Source organism: Patiria miniata, unplaced genomic scaffold (assembly GCF_015706575.1).
Source record: "Patiria miniata isolate m_02_andy unplaced genomic scaffold, ASM1570657v1 HiC_scaffold_24, whole genome shotgun sequence".
NCBI classification, from domain to species: domain Eukaryota; kingdom Metazoa; phylum Echinodermata; class Asteroidea; order Valvatida; family Asterinidae; genus Patiria; species Patiria miniata.
This window is the reverse complement of record NW_024037063.1, coordinates 16,308,359-16,328,266: the sequence shown is the minus strand read 5'-3', so window position 1 is coordinate 16,328,266 and position 19,908 is coordinate 16,308,359. Positions and strand designations below refer to the sequence as shown.

At 39.7% G+C, this 19,908-nt stretch overlaps 1 protein-coding gene across 4 annotated transcripts in view; it reads right to left on the bottom strand.

Moving 5' to 3' along the window:
• LOC119732018 (transmembrane and coiled-coil domain-containing protein 4-like) overlaps positions 1–19,908 on the bottom strand; it is a 76,010-nt gene that overhangs the window by 24,154 nt on the left and 31,948 nt on the right. For 3 of the 4 annotated variants that reach the window (XM_038205380.1, XM_038205382.1, XM_038205381.1), the window contains exons 6-11: positions 19,543–19,683; positions 12,432–12,551; positions 9,034–9,054; positions 2,577–2,741; positions 2,175–2,311; positions 1,459–1,543 (exon numbers count right to left, since the gene is read on the bottom strand). In XM_038205380.1, coding sequence (XP_038061308.1) covers positions 1,459–1,543; positions 2,175–2,311; positions 2,577–2,741; positions 9,034–9,054; positions 12,432–12,551; positions 19,543–19,683 — 669 coding nt within the window. The remainder of the gene's footprint in view (positions 1–1,458; positions 1,544–2,174; positions 2,312–2,576; positions 2,742–9,033; positions 9,055–12,431; positions 12,552–19,542; positions 19,684–19,908) is intronic. The other variant, XM_038205383.1, reaches the window with a different exon arrangement.

The window sequence follows — 19,908 nt, the reverse complement described above, 5'->3', positions numbered from 1 at the left end:
AAGATGAACACGTACACACGCACACACAAATGTGTGTTCACCGTCGATCGTGGACGTCCTATTGTCCCTCTTTTGTTTGTATGGTTTGAAAAGATGAACACGTACACATGGACAGACAAGGCGGAAACAGTATGAATATTAAAAATCGAGAAAACAACAACACGTGTGATCGACAACAAAATAGACAATAACGAGCAACACTAGAAACAGTTTAAGTGGACCTAAGATACTTGTTGGCCATTGACTTAAAAGTATGAACACTGCCTGCTGCACATATGTCACCATGTAAACAATTCCATAGCTGTACAGCACTGGGCAAGAAACAACGCTAGAACTGGCTGGTGCGACATCTCATCGGCTGCAGAGTAAGCCGATGCAGAGACGATGCAAGTCGAGTATTTCTTGCCGGCACATACGGCTCAGGGACATAATCGTTCAGGGGATGAAGCAGATTGGACCGTATCTTGTACAGCATACATTCATTACTGACATTGCGTCGATGACCCAGATCACAAAGAGCAAAAACCTTCCCTATCTAGAACAAGTAAACAGTCCCTTGGCGATGCAAAAGTCAGATCAATTCAAATGTACATGCAAAAGGTAAACACGTTTGTGCATACAGTGGAGGGCGCCACCATTGGGGCTATCCTGGACAGGTAACCTTATTACGGAAGAGTTTTGGATACGACAGTTAAAATTCAAGAAATACTGCTTTATCTGGCCAGTATTAAAACTCACGCTTCATCCAGTAGTGTCCTGGTAACTGTTTTTGGATTTCTAAATTTTTGGATTCTAGATCTGAGGCAATTTCTGACAACTTTAACCAATGTTTTCTGAGGAAAAATGGTGGTGTACTTATTGCCTGCCTTTATTGCGACGTCACTAAAAAAGAAAAATTGGATTAGTTTTGGCCCCCCCCCCCCCCCCCCGATCCGCCCTTGATAAATCCCAAAAAGCAAGAACATTTACTGATTTTCTGTAAACAGAAATGGAGCAAATATAAGGGCGAGTGCAGCCACAGAGAAGGCGTCCTCAGGAAAAGGCCATTGAATGGCTGACAGATATAAGAGATCAGAAATAACATACAACATCATCAAATAAAAGTCATATACCCACTTAATGTAACTGTCATATCTAGCTCAACTGCCATATCTAGTTCACAAAAGTGTCGTTTTCCAGGTCCATATAACCGTCATATTGTATACGTTCCTTATTTGCCAAGTCAATATAAGCATCACATTATATACCTTCCCTATCTGCCAGGTCAATATAACCATCATATACCTTTCCTATTTGCCAGGTCCATATAACTGCCATATTTGCCAGGTCCGTATAACTGCTACATACCGTTCCTATTTGCCAGGTCCATGTAACTACCATATAACTTTCCTATTTGCCAGGTCTATATAACTGTCATATACCTTTCCTATTTGCCAGGTCCATATAACTGTCACATACCTTTCCTATTTACTAATTCCTTGAGGCAGAAGAAGATGACTCTTGCTCCCATACTGAAGCCAATCAAGGTCACAGGTCGCTTGCCCTGAAAAAAATATATAGACAGCTGTTAAAAAAATATTTCAAAGCTTGATTATTAATTTAGCAAACAAAAAAATGGTATAAATTAATCTTTAATTAAGCTATTTAAATGAACTATGAAAAAGACTTGGGTCGTAAGTGTTCATCCCGTTATTTATGACCTTACCGGTGATTTCCATGATTTGATTTGGGATGGACTTAACTACAACTCATAATCCATATGTTGTGGTTTTCAAATATGCTCAAAGCATGCTGGTATCACTTAGGTACCCACATCTAATTAGACGCATGGGCGTCGCCAGGATTTTTTCTAGAGGGGGGCAAAAAAAAAATGTGCCCAAAAATGCTGGTATTTCTCAACACATTCTCGATTTATCAGTTTTAGAGGGGGGGGGGCAGGGACATTTTGCCCCCCCCCCCCAACTCATTAAATTTACACCACTTTGTCTTCGCGCCTCTTTTTTTTTTTTTTTTTTTCTTTTTTTTTTCGTCCTTCGTTCTTTTTTTTTTTTTTTTTTTTTTGCTTTTCCAGGGGGGGGGGGCAAGTGCCCCCCCTTGCCCCCCCTTCGCGACGCCCATGATTAGACGTGACTGAATTACTTCTTACTTGCTGACAATATGTGCAACAGTCTCACCTGACGTCTCGACAACAATACCTCGGCAAGCTGCTTTCCACCTTCTGCTGCTCGATTGGTCACTATGCTCCACGGATTGTCAATGGCAACCAGTGAGGAATAAGCAGCGGCTGGCAATGCAAAGGCAACCACTAAGCCTGAAATGACAATGATCATTATTACACTTGATTGTCAAGCCAATAACTATATCTGGGGCACATCAGCCTTGCTATTACCAGCTGTTATAGCAGTTGAGCTAGATATGAGCATGAGGTAATCATATCCAAAGCAAAGAGCCACAAAAGAAGCAAGTTTAATGAAGAACTATAGTTAACCATAAATCAACTTACTTTTTGTGAAAATAAATGTTTCTCAAACAGAAAATGGAAAATAGAAATGCTTATGAAACTCAATCAGACTGACCTGCAAGCACTGTCATTTTGAGAGCTTCCTTAGCTGCCATCGTTACCATCTTATTAAGGATAAGAGACAAGGCTTCTCCAAGAGCTAGGAGGTATTTAGACTCCCAATGAAGGCAGTAAACCTCCTTAGAGGATTCCAAGGTCAGCCAAGGGACTGAGAAGTTATCTGGATTGGAAGAGGAGTTGGTGGTTCTCCATCAAAGTAAAACTGTCTTGAGCGAGTTGGAATAGCACTAAGTTAAAGATCCAGTAAAACATAGCCTTTTGCCAAGGCAATCATGGCTTAAAGTGGCAAAGCAGCCAACGACTGGAGCGAAGACGAATTCAGCGCGCACGAGTGGCGCAGCCACGGGGCCTTTTCTAACTTGATTTTGCAGTTTTTGTTAAATTATTCATATTTTTTTATGCAAATAAGTAGAGTAGCTGAAGGGTTAACCAATCACAATGCAGACTTTCCCGACTTCCATCCATTTGTGAAAGAAGGGTGAGTAATGGAAAAAAGTAAGAGGAAATAAGTTCAGATTACAAAAAAATAAGTTCATACCTCAAATAATGTCTGGAAATACTTATATAAAAAAAATAGAGGTCTATGTCTGTTTGAAATAGAACATAGGGCTTTTCCTCATTAAGATTTTTTTGTATGACTTTATGCTTTTTGAATTTATATAAATGTACATGTAAGTTATGTAAATTTAAAAAAAAAAAATTATATATTCAAAGTGCATTTGATGTCATATTTAATTTGCTAATTTTTGAATTCAGTATTGAAGTTTCAATATTTGACATTCCCTATTACCTTAACAAATTTGCTTCGCTGATAAACAGAATTAAATGCAATGCAAATGTTTTGCCTTGAAATCATCTGAACAAGTACTTATTTGAACAACTACGATTGTGTGAAATTTCAATAACATTTGCTGTTATTATTTCGTGAAACATAACACTTTGTGCAATAGTTTAGACACTTAGAGTTATTAGCCTAGAAAAACTGCTAAAATATAGTAGTTACAAGTTTAATTATAACAATTTACAGTGAAGTGAAGATAGCAATAACCACTGTCTTTGGCATAGTGTCACTAAGCATGATGTATACAAGTAAAATTTAGATAATCTTTGGTTGCTGTCTTTGGCATGGTATCTGTGGCATGACTTTACATTTATAACCATTTTTTAACAAAGAATTGCGAATTTAGCACGTTCGATTGACTTAAAGGTCCAAAAATTGAATAATTCATATAAATCACATGATGACATCATCGTGATGTCACAGCAATTTTTGTCTATAACACATCCCAGAATACCCACATCCCAGAATACCCAAATACTGAGTTTCAACCCAATCGGACTTCCCAATCGCTGCTATGTACGTAAGCTCGGTGGTCGAGTGGTAAGATGTCTGCACTAGACAGCGCGAGAGGTCGTGGGTTTGATTCCCACCTGGGTGATTTATTCCAACTTTCACTCAGGAGGTAACACACTCAGTTAACAGTGTTTATACGTTGGTAAAGGGCAAAACCTAATATTGATTTACATCACCCCGACGCAAAATTCTATCTTATGAATAATACCTATCTATACCCACCAAGTTTCATAACGATTGGACATACCCCTATATGTGAATCAAAAAATCACGTTTATGATGACGTCATGATGACGTCACACATATTTGAAATTTTGTGTATCTATCTATGACCTAACAAATCTTTTACAAAAAGAATTTTGAATTTACCACGTTCCATCGATGAGATATAAGTAAAAGGTCCAAAAATTGAAGAATTTATATACAATCACATGATGATTTCATTGTGACATCACTGCAATTTTTGTCTATAACACATCCTGGAATACCTGCATATCGTGTTTGAACCTGATCAAACCTCTGGTTCTGTAGATATAGGGCTTTAAAATTATATGCACTTTTCGGATGACGTCACATGACACGTGATGACATCATGATGATGTCATTATTCGGCCAGAATCTTCAGATGGTGGTCTAAGTATGTGCCATTTTTTTGGAAGAAGTCTCAAAGTGCTGCTCAGAACGAAAACACATGTTATCCTTTGGGAAACAATGTGGAAAAAGAAGCGGAACAAAAATTAACAAAAATAACAAAAATTTACTGATGTTTGTGTACAAACATGCGGCTGTTTTGGTAATTTGTTGTAATTTATGTCATGTAAGACTGATAGGACAACATGTGCGGTAGAGTGACCACTGACCAGGACCAATACAGTTCTGTGGATATTGGCCTTCAAAATGTGCACTTTTAATATGCCGTCATATGTCATGTGATGACATTATTGTGACGTCACTTCAATTTTCATCTGTAACACATCCCTGTCTAGGTACATATCAACTTTCAACTCAATCGGACGTCACATTTCACGTGATGACTTGGTAGTGACGTTACTTCAATTTTCATTTATAACACATCCCGGTCTAGGTATATACCAACTTTCAACCCAATCGAACCATTAGTTATGTAGATATTTGCCTTCATTATAAGCAGATAAATTTGTGTGTGACTACACGCCTCAGCCAAACGGTTTATTCAAAACATTTCTACAAACTGTTACTCCGGCTACCGTTTTTCAATTGGGCCACCAGGTATTATTTCAATTGAGTAGCACCAAATAATTTGTCAATATCCATATCAATATCAGAGTTGGGCACCAGAAGCCCCTGAGCACCACAAGCCCAGAACCATTAATCATTTCAGCCAATGGGCACCAGAAGCCCCTGGGCACCAGAACCCCAGAATCATCAATCAACGTAAGTGCATGTAGTGTGGCTATTAACGAGTGCCACATAAGGCCGAGTGGACACCCGGTCGGGAGACCAGATCAACCTAGGTCATGGCATGTAATGATGAATAACACTTAACAATACACACTCCAAATGCCATAAACAATAAACTATAAATTCCCAGGCACCGTTCGATTCCTTGGTTTGTACTCACAGAAGGAAGAACGGTGCTCCTCCCCTGTTGAACTGACTCAAGGGAGAAGCTGCTACCTGTTACAACTATGATTATAATTAATGCAATAAACAATAACATATACATTGTGGTTATACTTCCTTTAATTAATGTAGATAACAAGCCACTATAATAACCCAAAATGGGGAAAATCGTGGGCTGTTTTATTTCACGAGCACAAAAAATGCCCATGAGCACAATGCTCATCGAATTCGAAAAGGAGGTAGCTGGGGGTGGCGGTGGGAACAACATTTTGGAGACGCATTCAATTATTCCAGTGTTTGTCCATTGGAGGCTGAGACAAAAGTGACTGCATGCTCGGTTTGCCGCCAAAATTGTGCAACACGGCTTGGTTTGCCGCCAAATGTGCCTTGCCGCCCATTTCTCATTGGCTGAAAATCACCTCATCTTGAATGGAATGCTGCAAAATTTTCTTGCTTGCCAATTGGCTAGAAATCCTGTGCTCTAATTGGTTTATTCTAGCCGTTAGGTATCGTGTATCCCAGCCGTATGTGTATGGGCTTGTTGCACAAATATTGCCATGCAGAGGGACTGCTGGACTATCAGACATCTAAAACAGACCCAGTTGAATCGATATTCCTGCTTATAAACAATTTGATCATTTAAGTGATAAAATTTAAAATATGCACTTTAATATGACTCAGTAAATTTGCCTCTACGACACGTGTAAGACTACATTCCTATAATGAATATTGACCCCATGGGACCGACAGTTTTCTCAATACAAGACTTGAAAAATGTACTTTCGTGATGACGTCACATGCCCCAGCGATGACGTCAACTTAACAATACTTGTCAATGCACACTTTTCATTGTAGTCTTGGTTTGCACCAAGTTTGAAGCCAAACGGATGAACGGAAGTGTAAATTTTGAAAGCAGAATAAAAATTTTCATTTAAAAAAAATCGTAAAAAAAGCTACCGATGAAGTCATTGTGATGTCACTTCGGGATTTGCATATTAGTAACAGTACCTACCTACCCACCAAGTCTCAAGACAATCGGACTTACCCTTATATATATGTTTTTAAAAATCACGTTTTGGATGATGTCATCGTGACGTCACTAATTTAAAAAAATTGTATACCTATTGCCTAATAAACCTAATGCAAAAAGAATTTTGAATTTAGCACGTTGGGTTCGAAAGAGATATGGTGATAATTTTCTGTTCACATTCCTGCCTACCTACCGGTACCAAGTTTCAACCCAACGGACTTACCATTCATGAGATATATCAAATTATAAGGCACTTCCGGTTTGGACCGGAAGGAAGGGTCACGTGATTCGGCACGCAGGAGATGAATGAAGATTCTGGATTATTCTATCAATTCCAACAAAATTCAAGTTCAGGTGTGTCATGGTTGATTTTATATTGATTTTCAAAGATTAAATCTATTAATCTTTCATTGCTTGTAATTTGATACATGGTGACATCATGAAGACGTCACCTCAATTTTTACGTATAACACATCCCGGTCTACCTCCATGACGAGTTTCAACCCAAGTGTACAAAGTCTATGGGATTTGGGGTTAAACTAGAAGGGAAAAAAAACATCAGAAAAAAAATCAGAACAGAAACAACGCTTTTCCACTTCCAAGTGGAAAAGCAAAAAAGAAAGAAAAAATAACTTTAACGAAAACAAAGGCTGTTTCGGCAGGTTGCCGAAACAGCAAAAAAAAAAAAAAACTCAAAGCTCAACAGCAGGTTTTGTTGAAATCTGTTGGGATGGGTACAGTACCCTTAAACTGATGGTCTTTTACATTGGATTTGGCATACCTTCAGAAACTAAGTCCAACAGTGTGTGTGTACAATTTCCCATGTGGGTGTTGGAATTTGCCAGGATGGGTACGGTTCCTAGTAAATTATGCTACTGAGTTAGGGGTTATTAATACAAACATTGCGTAACATGTAAGAATGTTAGCGCCTCTATTTGTTAGTGTTACTGATTACACATTGACAATAAGGGATGCACCAGACCCCCCCCCCCACCCGGATTTACGCCCGTAGCATCAACTCTTGCGCCAAAAACTGCGCGCTGGCGGACTAATCTGTGGCCAGTTAGTTCATGCTGTGCACGGTGTGCCATTCATAAGTAGACAACCTCGCGGACTTAAAACATATTATTTTTTAAAATCTCATTCTTGCCTTGTCGGACAAATAAACCATTTTTGATAACGGTCCATAGCTCCAACAACTCATAGGTCCAACACCTCGTTTTTCCAATGTTGGACTTACGAAGCGTCGGACTTATGAGGCATTGGACCTATAAGGCGGAATAAATAAATTTTATGCCTCATAAGTCCGACATCTCATAAGTCCGAAATTTCGGACTTATGAGGCATCGGACCTATGAGGCGTCGGACTTATGATATGGCCCCCAGGGCGTGCGCGTCACGCGTCTGGGTACTAGCCACGCATGCCTTTACTAAAGGATAATGATTAGTTGGAATTTCGCTACCCTGTATGGGTAGCAAAAATCGAGAAATAAAGAAAAACAAATCCTGACAAGTTGGAAAAAGCCCCATGGCTTTGTCACTCCTGTCGCTTCGCGTCTTCGCCGCCCAGTCTAATAATGCCGGTTACAGCCAAGATGGCCTTGGCGAAAGGCTAAGTACAACATGGAAGCCACTTACTATGGTGTGGTTGTCCACTGGGAAAGGCTAGGTTGGGTTATGGGGTGGGGTGGCTGACCAACACTCCCCCATCCACAAAGACTGACCAATGTTAATTGGGTTAATTGGTTCTAACATTTCCAAGAGTCCCCTGAATAGCGTAATCAAATTCTTTTATATATATTTCAAATTTTGATTAATTCCTTCAAGCCTTTAATCTTCTAATACATTAATTTGACTGCAATGCCTCATCATGGCCCTTCAGGCCACTGTTTACTGTTTGTCTCTGGTTTCCTGCCATGAAACGACTGAGTGTGTGTCTCAATCCTTTGCATGCCAATACATGGCAGGTTACTCCAAGAAAGTGCCAATAAACAGTAGAGGCAAGATTGTGTTGCCTGAGAATATTACACATGACCAGCAGCTTGATTTTAACACCTGAACCTCTGATCATGAGTCAAACAGCCAAAAGGCCACAACCAAACAAGAGATGCAAGAAAAATTACACATGCAAACAGTTTAACATACAGATTAGTACACACCAGTGTTATCACATACACATATAAAAAAAATAACTTTAAAAAGACATTCACAAGTGAAGTTCAACTTACAACTTCAACTTGAAGTTCAACTTAATTAAAGAAAGGTTAAACATAATGTGCACCTTTCTGAAAATAACCATGCATATTTGTAGTACAATCAACACAATTATGCCTCATTTTGATGGTATGACAAATTCAGTTTGTCAGCCAGACACTCAGCATGATACAACTGAAAGAGTAAAAATAACAAACAAACTGAAGTTGGTTGATAAGCAATGTGGATCATCTTAGCATTCACCATACTTACTGTAAAGAACATCCTCATAAGCTGGGTTACAGATATAATCAGAGTGAAAAAAAAGGTATGAGATTAAAAACAAAATGGTCATTAATAAAAAAATTAAAATAAAATAAAAAGCTTACAGTAGACAATGTAAAGTGAACAAAGTAATGCAGATATCCATTCAGTGAGTAAAGTATCATGTTTTGTAAATCTTTAAGTACATGTATAAACATAATGGCTACTTTATGAGCATGAAAGCAGGGGCCAATTTTATGAAACACTAAGTCGCATCTTACGAAGGGTAACAGTTAACTCATGGCTCATCCTAGAATTGATTTCACCAAACTTAAGACACTTTCAACACGTCCTTACTCCCTTAGCAACACAGCTGAACTCATCTTAACTTAAGATCGGTCTGAGGGTTGTCTTATCTCATTAATGCATGCGTCAATTTGTATATCGTCTTGCCATTACAGATGAGTGTTGGCCTAGAGTTACAGTTTCGAGGAAGAAAACCGCTATACAGTGTGTATAAAAAAAAAATGAAAACAACATACAACGCAATGCCAGACATAGAACTCGTAACCAACATACATATAGATAATATAGGTATGGTTTGAAAGATGCGCCTTACCACTTTAAAATGAGACATCAAACGTCCAAATCAAATATATATTTTTTGACAGAGTTATGAGTAATTTTCCGAAAGAGGTCAAATTGACCAAGTTTTGAATTTTAAGCATTGGGACAAAGGTAGCCTAATAGCCTCTGTGTTGATAATTGCCTTGCCGACAAGAAATGTGTTTAACGAGTAAACACAATTCTAAACACTTTCTTGCTATCAGTTTGTAAACATGCTTACAGGCTAAACATTTTTAGCATGAGGTGATAGCTAGAACTTAGAAATATCCACACAGAGGCAATTAGGCTACCTTTGTCCCAATGCCTAAAATTGAAACTTGGTCCCATGGTCAATTTGACCTCTCTTAGAAATTACTCATAACTCTGTCAAAAAATATCAGATTTGGACGTTTGATGTCTCATTTTTAAAGTGGAAAGGCGTATCTTTTAAATCATACCTATATTATCTATGTTTGTTACACATTCTTTGTCTGGCATTCTGTGATATTTTGTTTGCACTTTTTGTTATGCACACTGTAGAAACGGATTTGAAAAGATTTCTGATACGTGGGTAGTTTTAACAAAAACAGCTTATTTACAAAATGTAATTATTCTCCAACACCTAGTTGACTTTTTAAAATAGAGTTATGAATCGGGGAGCAAGAACGACTCTACTGTGTATCGCGCAGAACTGTTTTGCGTGTGACATTTATTGAGTAGAGTAATTTTTCTGGCAAAATTTGTGTTCTATGCACATGCACGGGAAGTTAGTTTTGTGCGTTTCTTTCCAATGACTGTTTCGTCAAGCAGTGAAAACAAACATGAAACACTATCATATTGGCACTTGTAGTTTTGATGCGTCTTGCTTAAAATGGTTTAGTGAAATTGGTCTTAGGACGTGTCTTAGCTAAGATCGATCTTAGAGCGGGGGACTCATCTATGAGTCGCAAGATAAGACAAGTTTCATCAAATCATCTCAAGCACACAATGTTATAAAGCAAGTTATCAAGGGTGCTCAGCGGGCAGATAGGGGGAAAAATGGAAAGTGTAAAAAGATAAATGAGAAGGTTTGAAGCATATCTTCCAAAATTGCTTAACATCCACAATGATATTTTGGAAAATTGTGTAGTTTGAGGATATTTTCTGCTAGTCATGATAGCATTACATATCTTGATTAACCCCTTGAATTTTACTACTTACAAATATCTTAATAGTTTCCTGTATATTATTGGATTTAGGAAGATTGAGGAAGATTCTTGACAAAATACCACACAAGTACACATCTGAGCAGGAATACCCATTACATCATTCCATGTCATCATAACTCACAAGAGCTTTCACTTTTGAATTATTTGACCTACCGAACTAGTTGGCGACATTAAGAACATTCATGTATGTCATAGATATAGGGCAGGTTTGGAACTTTTGAGGGCAATTTGAGGGTAAAATGATGATGAAAACAACAAAACGCACCATGAAAATAAAGATGCGAATCACAGCGTAATGTACGTGAGCATGCAAGTCGCGCTACACGGCACCAACCGGCCCATAAACCGCGTAGGAAAATCTTAATTTCTACCCCAAGAAACTGTTCAAAAATTACCAAAAAAGCGTCATTACATTGAGAGAGAAGTCTGCTTTCACTTGGGAGGTAACACACTGCGTATACAGTGTTTATACGTCGGTGAAGGGCAAAACCTAATTGATTTACATCACCCCGACACAAATTGGATAGTTAATGCGGTACCCGCTGCTATGTACATCAGATTCGAAGCAGCAAACTGATCCCGTTAGCTCGGTGGTCGAGTGGTAAGACATCTGCACTAGAAAGCAGTAAGTCGTGGGTTCGAGTCCCACCCGAGTGATTTTTTCCAACTTTCACTTAGGAGGTAACACACTGAGTATACAGTGTTTATACGTCGGTGAAGGGCAAAACCTAATTTGATTTACATCACCTCTTCGCAAAATGGATAGTTAATGCGGTACCCGCTGCTATGTACATTAGATTCGAAGCAGCAAACTGATCCCGTTAGCTCGGTGGTCGAGTGGTAAGACATCTGCACTAGAAAGCAGTAAGTCGTGGGTTCAAGTCCCACCCGAGTGATTTTTTCCAACTTTCACTTAGGAGGTAACACACTGAGTATACAGTGTTTATACGTCGGTGAAGGGCAAAACCTAATTTGATTTACATCACCCCTTCGCAAAATTCCATCTGATGAGCATTTTGTCTTCTTTTCTGTCAAAACTTCCTTGGCATTGCTCTTCGCGGGCTGCTCCTTCCCCGATTTTTCTGTGTTTCTACAGTCGGTTATTTTGTAACTGCAGGGATATAAATTTGCGCTACTGCACTGGTACTAGTACCATTTATCATTGCAAGTCCCACAGTGTAGCAGCAACCAGCAAATTGCGCAATGTCCTCTCAAAGATCGATCTCAACTTTGCGCTTGTTGTCGTGTCAAGCCTTGCGAATGTAGTGGAGCACGTAATGATAAGATAAACAATCGGCGCTCGTAAAAGGAGTCTCAAACATTGTGAGTTTTTTGTTGTCGTGTGAAGAGGGCTTAAGCTACACTTAAAGGTTTTCTTTGGCTGACCTTGTAACAGTTTGCAGCTCGCACATTTCTGACATTCTCATCTGTTGGACAAGACAGAGTCTGATGAAGTAAAACTGACGCAAAATGAACATCGCTGTACTGAACATCCAGCAATAACATTCTCAGACTGCTATACCAAACAATCTTTTGTGGACCCCACTAAGTGTGAATGTTTAGTGAAGTTCCAAATAGCTGGACATGACTTACTCATTGTGTCCTTAGTCAACCACCCAGAGACAGCGATAGTCACATGCAAATCTTTCTCCTCTGATATGCATTCAAACTCAAACTCTTCAATAGCACCCACTCTCTTCTTCATCTTGAACCCTACAAATGTAGAGACATAAGGAAAAAATATAAGTTACAAAGAAGCCATGTGAAAATTTGGCTCACTTAAACCAAAGTGCTTTGTAGTAGGAAAGCCAAATGTGGAAAAGTTCTCTAGAAAATAATTTCACGGCATTTCTGGTAATAGCTGGCATCCATGCTAGATCAATTCTTTGAACCATAACAAACAAGATGTGGGTGAATGCCACTGTTAATTTTGACCATAAATATACCTTATTTGCATAAATCGTTAATACCTACCGTGTAATATATTTCTTTCCCAAGATTTGGGTATATTTTTTATATTTTTATTTTTTGAAAATTTTATTTTGGTGATTGTAACACATCCTTACTCCAATACCATTTTTTAAGCATATACTTGACTGAATAATTATGAGGACATAGTAACGATCCAAAATGGCTAATATTATACCCAAAAGTTGCGCGCATTTACCAGATATCTTCAAGTAGTCTTGCAAAAACCTCAGTATTAACAAGCTTCAAATTCATCAGGTTGCTTACTGGCACAGTTACCCAATTAAAATGGAAAATCATGTGAACAATGATAACGTTGTGAAATTTAGCCCAGCAAACAAAAACGGGGAAAACAAGGTGTCTGTTAATTGGCATAATTGGTGAAGAGTTGCATAACGTGTGAGTCTTGAAAAAGTTCAAGAAAATTCCAAAAAAAAATTGGAAAAAAAAATTAATGGAAAGAAAACAATTTGACATTGACATATTTATTGCAAGCAATTTTTCTTTGGAGAGGGAGGAGGGGGTGGTTTCCTTTAACTTATTCAGGGAAGACGACCCATCACCTAATTTTAGCCCAATTTACGGACAGCCAGCTCGTTTTTCCTTGTTTTTGTTTGCTGAGCTAAATATCACAATGTTTAATATCATTGTTCACACGATTTTCCATCAGGTTTTAATAGGGTAACTGTGCCAGTAAACAACCTGATGAAGTGGAACTTCATCAATATGGAGGTTTGGCAAGACTACTTGATGATATCTGGACACAAGGTAAATGCGTGCAATTTTGGGTATAATAGTAGCCATTTTGGATGGTTACTATGTCCTCATAAATATTCAGTCACTTATATGCTGAAGAAAATGTTATTGAAGTAGAATCACCAAATAAACTTTTCAAAAAATAAAAAAATAAAGAATATACCCAAATATGGGAATAAATATATCACACACCAGGGATTAACAATTCATGCAAATTAGATAAATTTGGGTCAAACTTAAGGGTGGTATCCACTTACATTTTCTTCTCCAACCTATGGTATGACTGATTGATCTGACATGGTTGCCTGCTATCACAAAAAAATGCTGTCCAAAGTGTACTATTCCACTTTGGCTGGTCCACTATTGAGGGTTCCATGTTGAAGGTTGTTTTAATTAAGAACAAAAGGTTCCTGCTTGTGCAAGGTTTAGGATTAAACTTCGAAAAGTATATGTGGATCCAGGGGTGGGGGTAAGAGGGCTAAAACCTATTCTGGTTAATTTGATTAAAAAATGATAAAAAATGAAAGACTTAAATAAATTGGTTTACGATGACTACGACAAAAATTACAAGTTAAAAAAACCATTATGCAAGTGCAACTTGCGCGATCCCCCTGGCATGCTGGCAGTTTTTATGAAGTCAATTAGTACGGATACTTGTCATTGTCCCTAACCAAAAAGGAACATTTCTAATGTTTTGGCAATAGTGACCTTGACCTTTGACCTGTCGGCCCCAAAAGCATAAGGCTTGATAAGACTACCAAGAGCAACCAACAAACCAAATCTGAAGTTAAGTAAAGTATTTCTCAAGCTTTCGTTCTGACAATATTTCTATTGTTTTGGATATAGTGACCTTGACCTTTGACCTGTCAGCCTCAAAAGCAATAGGCTTGATAAGACTACCAAGAGCAACCAACAAACCAAATCTGAAGTTAAGTAAAGTATTTCTCAAGCTTTCGTTCTGACAATATTTCTATTGTTTTGGATATAGTGACCTTGACCTTTGACCTGTCGGCCTCAAAAGCAATAGACTTCTTAAGACTACCAAGAACAACCCACAAACCAAATTTAAAGTTCTTAAGTAAAGTTTTTCTCAAGTTACCACTTTGACAAGATTTCTATTGTTTTAGCAATAGTGGCCTTGACCTTTGACCCAGACCCCAAAGCAATAGGCTTCTTGAGACTACCAAGAACAACCCACAAACCAAATTTCAAGTTCCTCAAGATATCTCTTGACAAGATTTCTTTTGTTTTAGCGACAGTGACCTTTGACCTTTGAACTGTCAGCCCCACTTCTTAAGGGTGCACGCCATCATAAACCTTTAAATTAGTGCGCGCAAGCTCATTAATATTTTGTGACCCTACAGTTAATTTTGAATAAGAGGTCCTTGTGGCCTATAATTGGGATAGATTGTAGAAATATTTATGTCAATCAAGTATTTGTGACTTGTGGCTTCAAACTCAGTCGATTTTATTCCCAAAAAGCCGGACTTGTGGGTCTATTTCGCATAGAGGCGGGGGTTACATTTAGACCTGGGCCCAGGGATTAACAACCGTTTTAGGGGTGGTTTGGGGGAGGGGAATATTTAAAAAAAATTGACCCAGTTGCCACTAATAAAATTGAAAAGAAAAATGTTCAGGGGGTCACAATCTTTAATTTCCAGGAAAGCAAATAGTACCACCTTGCTCCTGAGCGTCACAAGGCGGCGCCCTTTGTGTACGATATTGATGAGCACGTATTTGGTGTGGTGGAACCTTAAGACTATCAAGTAAAGTATTTCTAAAGTTGTTGTGCTGACAAGAGTTAACCTAACCAAAACATAACACACTGGTTTAAATCAAGCATTTTCTTTGTTCCTCGACCCTTTTCCTTTGTTTGTACTCTCATAGATTTTGTACACGTTTTCCAACGGAGGAGTCCTCGATTCAGTTTCTATCCTCGATTTATCGATGATGTTTCACATGTGTGTCCTCGATTTACACCATAAACACGCATGTTTGTTTATGGTGTAAATCAAGGATTTTCTTTTGTTCCTCTTCCCTTTTCCTTTGTTTTTACCTTAACTTTTTTTGCAACAGCTCTCATTGGTTTTGTACACCTTTTCCAACCCAGGAGTCCACGATTCAGTTTCTGTCCTCGATTCACCGATGATGTTGCACGTATGTGTCTCATTGGTTTTGTACACGATTTTCAATCGTGGGCGTTTGGTCAATCGTGGATGTATTTTTTGAGCCCCAATCCTTTCGTCCTAGGTCCACGATTGCCGGTGTTTACATACTAGCATACAGACACACAGTCGTGTTTTACTATACTCTTGTGGACAATGCTCTGTGTTTCCCTTTGTCCCTGTACTAGAACACTCTCCCATAGACTAAGCGTTTAACTACAGAGGACCATTTTGAACAAAGGACCCTACACCCCAGGATCGAAAGGATCTGTTGTTCTCCTTTTGTGTGTCTGTCCTATGGGGTTATATAGAACACATATACACCCAGACACACAGAAGGAATACGCATTCGCAATATCCCCCTCTGGCTATAATTACAGCCAGGGGGATGAAAGTGAGATGAAGACATTGTTTAAACATGGGGTAGGCCTACATGTACATGTATAAAAGGAAAGTAATGATAGGTGCAAGGGGGCAACAGATATGAGGGCATATATGAAGGGAATTACAAAGAAATGAGGGATTGATATTTCATTAACCTAATGAGTCTGCTGAATTCAGCATCTGTACCATTGATGGTACTGGTGATTTTTTGTATCTTTGGGTTCTTATTCGTAGGGTTTTAAGTTGTGATGTGTTTCTTAATATGCTCTGACAAATTGACAGATTTCCGTTCTGGTGGTAGGAGGTGGTGGTGCCTATTGGAAACAAGTAGGGACTTTGTAAATTTCAGAACCATGTTCACGTTTTTTGTTTAAAGATTCAATCTTAAAAAAATCCATGAGGTCGTGATAGGATAAAATATTGGGATAAGCAATTATATGCAATGCCCTTTTCTTGAACTCTCTCAGTATTTTGAGCTTGGATTTCCATAATTCCTGATGACCACACAACCACTCCAGATTCCAGTATTGGACGAATATAGAACCCCCAGTGGCACTGATGAACAGTTCACCTGTTTCATATGATGTTCAGTCTCATCCACATTGAACAGTCCCTAGCTCCCCTAGGCCTGTAGATTCAATACATTCAGATCATTTTGTGTTATCTCTTAAGAGATGTGTAGGGATATGAAATCAACTCTCCTGCAGACCGTGAAAATTTTGATTTAATTTTTTGCATCCACTTGTGCAACACACTTTTCCACGCTAGGAAAATGTGCCTTTATGAGTTTCTGCTATATATATATACAAGCTGATTTACCCGATCATAGATCGGGTATATAGGGCGTAGTGTTGGGGATGAAAATGTGGGCAGTTAAATGTAAATGGGGGATCATTGAGGAGACATGCAGTTATAGAAAAACAATTTTTGTGGTGTGATCTGAGGCAATTTCTGACCACTGAAACCAATTTGAGCAAAAGATCATCTTTTAAACATCATTTTCGAGTTTGGGGTAATTGAATCAGCTACACGGTATTCTGAGCAATGGAATCATTATAGTAGGCTACAATTTTTATTCGGGGAAGAAAAAGTGGGGGGGGGACCAAACAATGTCCCCGCTTTAAAATGTGGGGGGGGGGGGGGTTCCCCCTCTTGTCTTCCCCACCGATTTACGCACATGATAATTATGTACCCTGATAACTGTCTGTAAATGTTCCCGAGTGGTCTGTTGAATTGGCATTTTGTGAGGCAGTCGCATTGCCGGGAGAACGTAGTGAAAAGGTTACCGTAGTACACAGACGAAGGCTGATTGTACAGTTTTGAAAATAAATCATAATGTAATCAAACGTGAAGTTGTCATTTGCAATGGAAATGTTGAGTGTTAGTTACCATAAAATTACAAACGGTGTGAATGATGGAGGAAGGTCATAATTTAAGTTTCAGTATTGGACTCTTCAACAAACGTAAACTTGAACTTCTTAGTCTTACAATTTACGAGACCGTCAGCGAGGAAAAAGTCGATTCAACTTTTATTCAAGTTGGTCAACCATCTATATAAGAGCAAGTTTTATTCGGCCTCCGAGAAATGTTCGCTCCTGAAAGGTTCCGAGACCGCGGTCTCCCGCGACGCCAAAATGGCTCCGTCCACGTCCATAGAAAAATACGGCGAATTTCTTCCGCCAAATCAAGCACTTCAGGTCGTCCTAATTTTTCCGTACGGACCGGCGATCCGTTTTGTCGATTTTTTTGTGACTGCGTTCAAGATCGCAATATTTGAAGCAATGCATCGACCCTTCGTTGATCCCCGGCCCCCGAAATTATAACGCGACACTGACTGTGACGTGCAGCGAACTCACAACGCTCAGCCTTGGTGGAAGCATAGAGCTAGTGGAAGCATGGAGCTGTAAACACATTATGGAAGCAACAGCACTCTATCAGCGACATCACATGCTTGCACTTCAAATAGCGAGCACCGTAGACTCAACCTCGTTTCCAGGGTGTGGAGCAGGCTGCAGTACGCGTTGCCAGTGACGGTTTTACGCATAGTCCGGAAGTACTACGCAGTGTAGACTTTCGATTGGTCAGACCACGGCAAGGCATACTATTGTGTAGTCCTTCTGGGTATTCGTTGCACTCGGCGCAGGGGCGGCAAGCGAAGCATATGAAAGAATAGGGACACTTGGTGGCCACGCACCATGGAGAAAAAATATTTTGCCAAGGTCACCCCATTCTAACGTTTGGTGAACACTTTTGCCGAACGGCCGAGTAGAACACGTAAACGAAACCCCTACGTTGAAGCCGCTGACCTCGCACAGTCTAGACTCGCAGAAAAGCCAGCACGGGGGGGCGGCCAGGCAGTCAACGTGAAAGCGCATACGACAGCAAATTCCTGCGCAAAATGCAGTCACGAAAAATCGACGAAACGGATCGCCGGTCCGTACCGGAAAATTAGGACGACACGAAGCGTCCGACCCGGCGGAAGACACCCTCCGCATTTTTCCACGGACGTGGAGCGATTTTGGCGCCGCGGGAGCCCGCGGTCTTGGATCCTTTCATGAGCAAACATCTTCTCTCTTATATATATAGATATATATAACTTTCTATCCATAGGAACGAAATAAGAACTCATCTTGTTCCTGCAGAACTTGCTCCTATTCAGATGAAACATTCTAATGAGAAAATTCGAAAATTGGAGATACTCTATCTTTGTGTTTGCACATGATGGGCATCATCTTGACATTATCAAGCTCCATGTAAAACACACTATGAGACCTTAGAATGCAGCAAGCCATGCTCCAAGAACCCCAACCCTGCTTCACCAATGACCAAACAAAGATGTCATGACAGCCACACCTGCTGCTGTAACCTGAAACCCCATGCCATCCCTGGATATGAGCAATGTCCCTTCGTTACCTGGGAGCTCTACTCTGCTGCACCAAACACACACACACGTGTGTAAATGCCGGCAATCGTGGACGCCCCATTGTCCCTAATCAGCTCTTACCTTTGTTTGTACTTTTTAGCGACAGCTCTCATTGGTTTTGTACACGATTTGAGATCATGGACGTTCGGTCAATCATGGACGTTCGGTCAATCGTGGACGTATTGTTTGCGCCCCAATTCTTCTGTCCTACGTCCACGATAGCCGGTGTTTACATACTCACCCACACACACACAGTCGTTTTTTGCTATGCTTCCGAGGATTGGCTTTGTGTTTTCCTTTGTCCCTGTAATATAACACTCTCCCATAGACTAAGCACACAAACCTGCGTTCGAGGACAATAGGCACCTTCCTTCGAGGATCAATGGCCCCTTTGTGCTCCTTTTGTTGTCTGTCCTCAGGCGTAATGCCATGCAGGAACACCATGACAACCCACTGAAGTAGCCTGAAACCCCATGCTGACCAAATCATGAGCCACACCCTGCCTTACCTGTAAGCCCTGCCCCTGCTGCACCAAAAACAGATGCCATGACAGCCACACCTGCTGCAGTACCAAGGAAACCAATGCTCCCTCCCAGCAATGCTGCACCTGCTGAAGCGATCAAAGGAGCAGCAAGTCCACCTGTCAAACCTATCACAGAATTGAACAAAGCACACATGCAGACAATTTAGTACCTGCTCAGAATACCTGCTCAGAATAATGCAAGACAGCTGTCTATTGACTTCCAGATTGAGAAAAATCAACGGGCTTGTATAATTGGTGCTTCGGCAAGCCCATGTCATTGAGAGAACATTGCAAATGCAGTCGTGATCAATCGGAGTCAGAGTATGGTTTTCTCTTTTCTCAGAGACAGTG